This window comes from Panicum hallii, chromosome 5 (assembly GCF_002211085.1).
Source record: "Panicum hallii strain FIL2 chromosome 5, PHallii_v3.1, whole genome shotgun sequence".
NCBI classification, from domain to species: domain Eukaryota; kingdom Viridiplantae; phylum Streptophyta; class Magnoliopsida; order Poales; family Poaceae; genus Panicum; species Panicum hallii.
Window position 1 is genome coordinate 6,524,942 of NC_038046.1, and position 10,431 is coordinate 6,535,372.

General features: G+C 47.5%; 1 protein-coding gene across 1 annotated transcript; it reads left to right on the forward strand.

Moving 5' to 3' along the window:
• The first annotated feature begins 3,189 nt into the window (after positions 1-3,189).
• On the forward strand, positions 3,190-5,930 carry LOC112895563 (putative receptor protein kinase ZmPK1). The gene is made up of 2 exons (XM_025963525.1): positions 3,190-3,270; positions 4,836-5,930. The coding sequence occupies exons 1-2, from the start codon at positions 3,237-3,239 to the stop codon at positions 5,621-5,623; spliced, it is 822 nt and encodes a 273-aa protein (XP_025819310.1). The 5' UTR covers positions 3,190-3,236; the 3' UTR covers positions 5,624-5,930.
• Positions 5,931-10,431: the final 4,501 nt, after the last annotated feature.

Sequence of the window (10,431 nt, forward strand, 5' to 3'; positions counted from 1 at the left end):
GATCTGAAAATCTTTTGCTACCCTCTTCCTTGTTTCCTACCTACACGACTAGACCAGGGGGTAATGGTTCAGATGCACCAATGATTAATTCTCCAGAAGCTAATAATTTTTCTGCAGCAAATGATAATGTACAGCATGCAGAACTTGGCGTAGAAGGAGCCGGCGTGTCTCCTGAGGATGATACGCCGGCTAGCGGCATCAGACTGCCATCGGGATCGGGGCCGGATCGCACTGAGTCAGGCGTTCTCGCCCATCCCACCTCCAGCGACTCCGCGCCGGACACGCGGCGCGCTGGCCCACCCGCTTCTTCACCGCACTGCTCGTCGCCCGACACGTCAGCGACGCCCCCCACTACCCCCCCCCAACCCCCCCCCCCCCCCGGCGCACGTGGCCGACGAATCGGTGCTGACTGATCTGACCCCGGATTTGATCATATCGGGGCATACTGCTACCGGCGTCGGTGGATCTGCTGCACCAGGGGACTCTACAGCATCGCCTGCAGCGGCTCCGATTGCTACAGCAGAACCACCACCTCCACAGCGCCCACACACTCGACTTCGCGCCGGGATCCGCCAGCCTAAGGTATATACTGATGGTACTGTGCGTTATGGTCTGTTTACATCTACTGGTGAACCTCAAGCTCTAGAAGAAGCATTAGGAGACAAAAATTGGAAACATGCCATGGATGCCGAGTATGATGCATTGATGAAAAATAAAACCTGGCATCTTGTTCCACCACAAAAGGTGAGAAATATTATTGATTGCAAGTGGATGTATAAAATTAGAAGAAAGCAAGATAGGAGTCTGGACAGATATAAAGCTAGACTTGTTGCAAAAGAATTTAAACAACGTTTTGGCATTGACTATGAAGATACTTTTAGGGTTATTCTACCCATTGCAGTCTCTAGAGGATGGTGTCTCCGTCAATTAGATATCCACAATGCTTTTCTTCATGGATATTTAGAAGAAGTGTACATGCGTCAGCTGCTTGGATATGAGGACAAGTCCATGCCCAACTATGTGTGTAAGTTAGATAAGGCATTATATGGTCTCAAACAGGCTCCACGTGCATGGTACTCTCGGTTAAGTGTAAAGTTGTTGAGTCTGGGTTTTAAAGCTTCAAAGCCCGATACTTCTTTGTTCTATTTCAACAAAGGGTGATGCTTCTATATTTATTCTTGTTTATGTTGATAATATAATAGTTGCCAGTTCAACCCAAGGTGCTGCAACAGCTCTGTTGAAAGGACTCAATCAAGAATTTGCACTCAAGGATCTAGGAGAGTTACACTACTTTCTTGGTCTGGAAGTAAACAAAGTGCGTGATGGAATAATCTTGACGCAGGACAAATATGTTTCCGATTTGCTGAAAAAGGTGGGCACGTCGGACTGCAAACCTGTGAGTACACACCTATCCGTCAGTGAGAAACTTTTAGCTTTTGAAGGTACACCTCTTGGTGCAAATGATGCAACACAGTATCGTAGTATTGTTGGTGCTCTTCAATATTTGACTCTCACCAGACCGGATATCTCTTTTCCTGTTAATAAGATTTGTTAATTCTTGCATGCCGCTACCTTGGAATATTGGACGACTGTAAAAAGGATCTTAAGGTATTTGAAGTCATGCACTAAAATTGGACTGAAGATTAGTAAGTCAAACTCTCTTCTTGTCGGCACCTTCTCTGATGCAGATTGGACGGGATGTCTTGATGATAGGCGGTCCACAGGAGGTTTCGCTGTGTTTCTAAGATCTAATTTGGTTTCCTGGAGAGCACTCAAGCAGCCGGCTGTGTCAAAGTCTAGAACCAAAGCAGAATAAAAAGCTATTGCTAATGCCACTGCAGAAGTTATGTGAATTCAAACTCTATTGTATGAAATAGGTATGCAAGCTCCTACTCAGGCTAAGTTATGGTGTGACAACTTGGGTGCAAAGTATCTATCTTCTAATCCAGTGTTTCACGTTCGTACTAAACATATTGAAGTGGATTATCACTTTGTTCGAGAACGTGTTTCTAGAAAACTTCTGCAGATTGACTTTGTAACAACCGGAGATCAAGTGGCTGATGAATTTACAAAAGCGTTGTCAGTTCGACAGCTGGAGAATTTTAAACACAGCCTCAATCTGGTACGGTTGTGATTGAGGGGGAGTATTAGAGATATAGATAGATCAGCTTAGAGATATTGTTTCTCTCTTGTATTCAAACAACATGACCCATAGTTGTAGATTCTCTCAGGTTGTTGTAAATTAGAAGCCGGTCATGATTGTGTAACAAAATTTACAATCTCCACGGTTGAGAATATTTCAGCCTATATAACACGAAGGCACGCACGAGCCAAAGTGCGCTGCTTCCCTCGTACTTCCGCACCTCTGATTTCTCACACAAATATCTCTAAGCATCAATGCCGAAGAAAAGGGCGCAGATACGCTCAAGATAATCGTCGGGTATTTCGTTTTGACAGCTAAGCTTCATTCGAATTTTCAAGAGAGTCCGAGGCTTACAGAAAATTGTGTCCGTTCTCTCAGCGGTAACAATGCCATTCTAGATACTCTGATACTGACGAGTGATGGTGCTACCGTCAATTCCCCTGCCAAATTGTCATTCCTGAACGCCAATCCTGCCACGGGATTAACTCCTGCCAACCTTAGCCGTCTGGCAACTCCGGGCAGTTCAAAATCCTCGGGAATTCAAATCACAATGTAAGCACAAACGCACGCGAGAAGGATAAATCTAAATCCAGTCGAAATCGAAACCATCGATCGATTTCATTTTTCCGGCTCCCATATCGGACGAGCCTGCAAAAAAAGGATTTCTCTAAAGTCGTCTGAACGCCGCCGTGATGGCCATGGCCGTCAGCGCCCGCGCCTGCGCGTTGCTTCTGCTGCTCCCCGCCGTGGCCGTGCTCCTCCACGGGGAAGCCGCCCGCTCGTCGGCTGGCTTCCCTCTCAGCGGCCGGGCCACCGTGCGGCTGCCTACGGGGCCGCGTCAGCCGCGCTTCGCCGCGAGGGCAGTGGTGCTCGACGATGCCCGGGGCGAGCGGCAGCCTGGCTTCGTCGCGGCCGTGAGCGCGGAGGCCGCCGGCCGCGCGGGCGCGTGCACATGTTCGTTGGTCCTCCTCCTCGGCGGCGTCAAGGTCTGGGCCTCCGACCATCTCGAGGAGTTCGTGGCGCGCGCCCTGTGCCGGCCCGAGCTCACGGAGGACGGCCAGCTGCGGCTAACGGACGGCGGCGGGAAGGTCGGATGGCTGTCCGGCACGGCGGGACAAGGCGTGAAGGTGATGCGCACCGTCTCTTCTTCTCCATTGTTTGCTTAATGCTTCGTTCTTGCATGATCTCGCCATGGTTCAGCGTTCTGCGACGAGGAATGATTAGGATTTTTTTTCTCGTGGATCTTGATCGGGGTAGGCAATGGAACAATGCTAGGATCATCGGCGGCTCCCTCTGGGTTTAGGCTTCTTTACATCCACGGTTTTTGGTTGAGACTTGCCATTTAGGCTGCGGTGCTGCTGAACCGCCGGTCACTGGCAATCAGCGCGATCCTTCTGAAATGCGATTTGGGATTGCCCAAAAGCAACATGAACACCCAACGGACCTAATAAAAAATTCCTAGACTTTTGAGAAGGGAACAAAAGGAAAAAAATCCAAAGCATGTTGTTCCACTGTGCGGAATTGGCATATATATGGTCTAAAAGGTTTATGCATGTGTTTCATAAAAGCGCGGGAAGGACGTAAATTATCTTTTTTCTAAAGAACCGTTACAATAGAGGAATAAAGTTTGGTTCTACGCTTATGAAGTGAAATTTGCGTAGGCGTAAACTTAGAAGGTTTATGACATCTGTTTCATAGAAACGCGGGGAGTGCGTAAATCAATTTTGTTTAATATAAAAGGAGTTGAACTGGAACTAAAATTTCTCCAAATTGTCCACTTAGAAATAAATTCATCACAGTAGTAATTATATTTTTAATAATGGGACAAACAAGTAGCGGCTAATAATTGGATGCTCGGATTGTTTCCCTTTGTGTTTCTATTATTTTGCTATGTAAACAAGGCCACTCCTCTAGTCCTGCCAAAGCTATTAGGGTTGAACTTTATTTTAACATTTTCTAAGATTAAAAAACTGCATGTCCCGTATTCATTCCTTGTAGCATTGAGCCTATTTTATCAGAATAACTAAATTTTTTTGAGCATATTGAGTAATTCAGATGAGGAAATTGCATATAGGATGAGGAATTAGCACGTGCACTCAGCCGAAGAAACAACTTTGCGCGCCATTCAATATCATAATAGACGAGTACTTCCATTTTTCCACGCGCTAGTATTAAAACGAGATAAACTCCTTTCCTCTAGAAAAATAATGCTTTGGCAAAAAAAAGGAAAGGAAACATTAGTGTTAAAATGAGATCAATATTCTTTTATGCTTAAAAAATCTCCCTAATTCGATTCCTCATTCTCTTAACAGAAGATGACAATTGCGATCGATATCCACACTCAGAGTTCAGTGAGTTTTTTTTATTTTTGCGAATACTTTACCGTATGTATCCAAATCAGTGGTGGCAGGAGGATCCAGATATGGGGTCTCTCTTTAACTAAGTACTGTTGGAATCCTGGATGCACACAGACCAAACCACACGCCTCACCACACACACGCAAGACACGACGGGATTAAAGTGGGATATACATATTCTGGTGTGTGCAGCAGAAAAATGGTAGTGTTCATGATAGTGGGATAAACATTAAGCAGATGTATTACGGATGAAACATGCAAAACTGAAAGTTAAGATATTGTTCTTGTTTTCTTCTGAAACCTCTGACAAGTGACAATGACACGTCTGCACGCAGGCTCTCCACTTGGATGGCAGGACCGGCAATCTCGTCCTCGTCGACGCCCAGAACCGCACGAGGCGTGGCAAAGCTCTGACGATCCGACGGACAAATTCATACGGGGCCAGCATCGCACACTGCCGGCGTACTTCGTCGCGTCCATGACTAGCGTGACCTCCTCGCCATTCTACTCCTTGGAGCTTGACGGCGACAAGATCGCCGCCTACATCCACGTCGGGTACACGAGCTACTCCTACTGGGAGCTCGCCCCAACAGCAAACCGGACGATGGCATCGGCAAGGCTGGACGGGTCGGGGCTCAAGATGCTTGACGCGCAGGGAATCATGGTGGCGCAGGTCTCGCCGCCGGTCAAGAAGCCACCTCTTAGCTTCTTGGCGCTCGGCGGCGACGGCAACCTGGAGATGTTCTACTACGACGCCCGTCACCGGAGGTTCAGGATCTCGTACAAGGCGCTCGGGCTCTGCGAGCTCCCGCTCTCCTGCGGCGTCCGCGAGGTGTGCTCAGCCGCCGGGAAATGCAAGGACTTCGTCGCGTACGCCGACAGGCCGCCGGCGCGCGCCGGCAACGCCTTCTGCTACGGGACCGGCGGCGAGGCGTGTATGGTCCACTTGAGGGCCGTCACCACGGTGCTCCGGACCACGTCGCCGCCGCCGGCGCTGGCCAACGTGACGCTGCGGCAGTGCGTGGCGCGGTGCGCGAGCAACGCCTCGTGCAACGGCGCGCTCTACGTAAAGGGCAACGCCGGTGTCGCCGCGGCGGCCGACCACGGCGTGTGTGAGCACTAAACGCTGACGGCGGGCGCCAGGGAGGTGACTGACGGGAGCCGGCGCCGGTACAGCTACTGGGTGAAGCTCCCTGCAGCAGAAGCAGCAGCAGGAGGAGGAGATGACGAGGACGTGCAGGACGACAGCATGCTCAGCAAGGTCCTGATGATCTGCGGGGCGATCGACGTGGCGTGCGCCGTGGTGTTTGCGGTGCTCATAGCCTTGTATTTTCGGCGGCTTCGTAGGCTCGCGGCCGCGGTGGACAGGGTCGTCGAGCTCCAACAAGGCGAGGCCGAGAGCTCCGGGGAGCAAAATAGTTTTGACAGTAACGGGGCTGAACACAACTGATTGCTTCATTGCTTCAGCTGTCAATAAAATGGTGCATGCAATTTCATTATTATACATGTATCTAGTGGAGTAACAGTATAAGTACTAGCTTGCATTTTTTGGGATAGACAAATATCCTTTCACATCTATCTAAAAAGGAAAAAAAGATGTATTCTTATGTATTTTGTTAATGTATAATGTGGCTAAGATGTGACATCAAAAAACACCCCACACACACACGTCTTGATATTTTTTTATGGCATAAAAATTTGTGGACACTACACGTTGGTGAGTACATGTACACGTGGGTGAAACATATAACATAAAAGGAACAGTGCTCGGTTTCTCGGAATTGTACGAGCATCAACAGATCCCCATCTCCTATTATATCATGCGTAGTAGTGTGCCATATTGTTCGATTTGCTTAAGAAGATCAATATTGATAGCTTGATTACAACAACCTCAAGGAGGTTGGATTATTGTTGTTCTTGCAGCGCTAAGAACAACATTGAACCTGTTAGCAATAGAGAACAAGTAAGAACACGTAAAATAACACAAAAGGTGAACGCGATACATTAAGGTGGGCAGGCTTCTTAGTCCAGTAAATCAAGTGCTCTACACACACGTTTACAAGTTAGAAGCAAAAGCTATCTTAGATTAAAACAAAAGCTATGCTAAAGAACGTGGTTGTTTCCAAGGAGTAGAATGTCGGTTTAAACAAAAGCTATGCCTAAAAATAGCGGCGTTGGGTCGGGGTGGTCTCGAAGAGCGAGGGTTTGCCGGGCTCCGAACGCGTGAGCCCAGAGGAGCGGACGGCCTAGTGGTGCAGTGGGCAAGTTACATGTGAAACGGCCGGAACCTCGCGTCGCGCCGGGGGCCGGACGGCGGAGCGCCGAACGCCGTCGGGCGCCCTGGACGTGTGGCTACGACACCTTCTTAGACGCTTGCGGCGCCTTCTCTCACTCACCTCTGCCGGTCTGCGGAACTGGAGGAGGGGCTGACGGGCGGGGCCAGCGTATCCCCGGTCCATGGGGAGGCAACTAGACGAAACATTGTTTATTCAACTGTAGCTCGTGTCAACAAAAGATATTAAGATGGCTGGTTGGTTCATATTTTATTCTTTATTCATTTTCTCTCCCTCCATCGCCACTCGGTGGAACAGACGAGAGACTGACGTCTGGGGCCCACTATGCCAGAACCTGCTGCATCGACATGCATTTGACGTCTATTGTACTTTATCTACAGAGATAAAGATGCATCTTTAAGATGTTCTCCATGCAATGGCTTTCATTTGGACGTTCTTGGAGAGCACTAGCTGGTAGGGTGTATTGGACGCAAGGCCAAGGCACATCACTAAAGGAAACATTGATCAGCTTCGGTGGAATTTGATGGAATTAGAACAGCTTCAATTACTCGTAGTTCAAACTATCTGAAAACATAAAGGACCACGAGACGAATAATAGAATCAGAGTCAATATCATTTTTCTCCTCCCACATCTGTAGGTGACGAGAGAAGTTCAGGTGCTCCCGGTCCGTCTGGTGCACCGGTGCACCAGGCCGATTGCATCCGTTGGATGCACAATGAAAGGTGTAGGTGCAGTATTGATGCACATTTTGCATTTTAGCCCCTATCTTTTCATTGAACTGAGCTTAGTCCAACGGTAGCTCCATCTAAACCGTCCAAGATGCATCGGACGGATGCAACTGCCCCAGTGCACGGGAGCACCGTAAGAGCCTGGAGCACTGGAACCTTCCTCTATAAGTGACCATCTGCTACTAGAAAGTAAAATATTTTTCTTTTGCAACAAAGAAAAAAAACACATAAAAACAAACAGAAATTGTGGGCATTACACAATAGTGCACTGTGCACATGTCCATGTGGGTGAAACATAAACATACATCATAAGAGAAATTATGTTCCATTTCTCCAACTTTTCTAAGCTGCAGTGAATCCCCATTTTCTTGCCTAACTTGGTGTAAGAAATCTTGAACCCTCTAGCCTCTCTAGATGTTTTTGTTTGAAGTTCGAAGTTCAGACCAAGATGTAAACAAAAAAAAATCTGTAAAAAATAAATGGAACTGAAATCGATATCATTTTCCTTCTCCCAAATTGGACCGACCATTTTATAGAAAAAATTGAACCAGAATGGAAAAGGAACATGTTGACGAAAAATGTGGACATTATACAATAGTGCACATATATACACATGTTGAAATTTGAGTAAAACATATAATGTTTTAGGGAAATTAAGTTCTCTTCTAAAACTGGCCGTATTTCTATAAAGTTCGTTGTGGGAATCTTACCATGGAATCAATTTTTGCCCATTGAAACCCTATTGCCTCTTAGGACATTTTGATTGTTCAATGTTCAAACCAAGATGTAACCACAAAAACTCACAAGAAGAACTAATGGAACTGAAACTGAAATCAAATCATTTCCCTTCCTCCACATCGAACCAACCATCTGCTAGCAAAATATATGAACACCATGTTGGTGAACCGGCCATCTGGTCTCGGTTTCAACTTTCAACGTGAAAATATTATTCTTAGAACAAAATTGCATTCACACCCTCTCTGTGCTAGTGTTTCCAAACTCAAACTACTCATGACTCGTGACAGTTTGTACGGTTGTACCAGAAGGAAAAGAGAAAATTACACGAAAGATGGTCTTGTCATTTGTGGGGTGAGTCATTGAAAAGTAAAGGCCCATCTCAATGACTATATTTGGACAGTGCAGAATAGAGGAGAAAGAGTAGAAACACGGCCTTATTTCATGGGCCCAGACCAATTAACGGCTGCTCACTCTCTTGGGCCCAGGCCATATTTCTGACATTACGGCCCCACTGCCCTAGCAACCCAAAAAAGCAGTTCGGAGGCTCGCCAGGGCGATGCGGTCGCGATTCCCTTTGGCCGCCGGCCGCCGGGCTTCTCCTCCTTGCCTGCAGCGGCGCCGCGGCGGTGAGTGGCGTTCGCCTTGTCCCCATGCGCCGTCCAGTTTTTCTTTCCTCGAAACAATCGCTCGGTCGAGGGCGCCGCCTTTTGACGTCACTGCACTGGTACGCAAATTTTTTTTTGGCCCCAGTGAATCCCTCATGCATCTGCAATGTTCATCGCTTGCCTACTGCTGAGAATATCTGTTACAAGGCGAAAGGGACGAGATGGCCAGATGGGTCTTGGAGTTGTCCTCTGTCTGTAGAAATCGCATCACAGTACCAAGCCACTGGTCCATTGCGGCGTGCCATCCTGTCCTTGGAAAACTGAAATTTCAGCATTCAGAAGGTCCTCGGGACGCGTAAGCAAGCTTGTAGTGTCAAGGAGATCTTGCCGGGATCTTAGTTTTTCTTCCGAGCACGCAAAAGCTTTGTGCCTACTCATTAGATTGGAACACTGAATGATGCTCACCAGGACGGCAGCAAGTCGCCAAGTCGGAGTACTTTGCCTAACCGCAGCTAGTCCGGGTCCGGCAGCGCGAGAAATTCAGAAGAAGAAATTACAGCTTCAAGTGCTACTGCAACTAACAACTGAGACTAGAGGGTTGTTAGACCAAAGATGCAGGATGGCTGCATAGTAGCCTCCATCGATCAGAGATTTGAGAGGTTGCAGTTTGTCCAAACAACTTGAATTCACATCTTCTCCATCGCCTGACACTCCGGTTTCAGTGAGTTCTTTGCTTCAGAGATCTGATTTCCCAGGGCAGTACTTTTAGGTATGTGTACTGAGATTTTTCTGGGATAATTTGATTCTGATAAATCCAATTGGCACCACCAAGCAGCACTTTCTTCTCCATGCTGAACACAGTCCTGTTCGAGCCAGCGGCACACTTCAGGCTTTCAGAGCATCTCAGCATTTCAGAACACAGTCCGGTTGCAGTTTGTCCAAACAACTTGAATTCACATCTTCTCCATTACTTGGCAGTTTGGTTTCAATTGGTTCTTTGCTTTAGATATCTATTTCCCAGAGCAGTACTTCAGATATCCTCGGTTTCAGATATCTATTTCCCAGAGCTACGTATACTGAGATTTCCTGTGGTAGTTTGATTTTGATAAATACAGTTGGCACTTGGCACCACCAAGCAACACTTGCTTCTCCATGCTGATTGCTGAACACTCCTGTTCGAGCCAGCGGCATACTTCAGGCTTTCAGAGCATCTCAGCATTTCACACTCGCTCGTCTGGCCGAAACTCCGAGTTCTGAACGTGGTGTGTGACCATGTGACCAAAAGGCTACGTCACTATATCCTTTAAGGATTGCACATGGATCCATCCGGAGATTCAACTGAAACTGATAGGACCGCCAACCGGTTCTTCAAAAGCCACTGAGCACAAAACGCTGCTGCTTTTCAGGTGTTACCATGTGCATGTGTTTCACAAATCGTGACATCGCTCTAACTCGTCTGCCTTTTGACCTTTGCATTAGCTCTTTCACTGAATGAAGAAAAGGACACTATGCATACCAGCAGGCAGCAGCGCAGTAATCCTAAGCTTTCACAACATGAGCTCAGC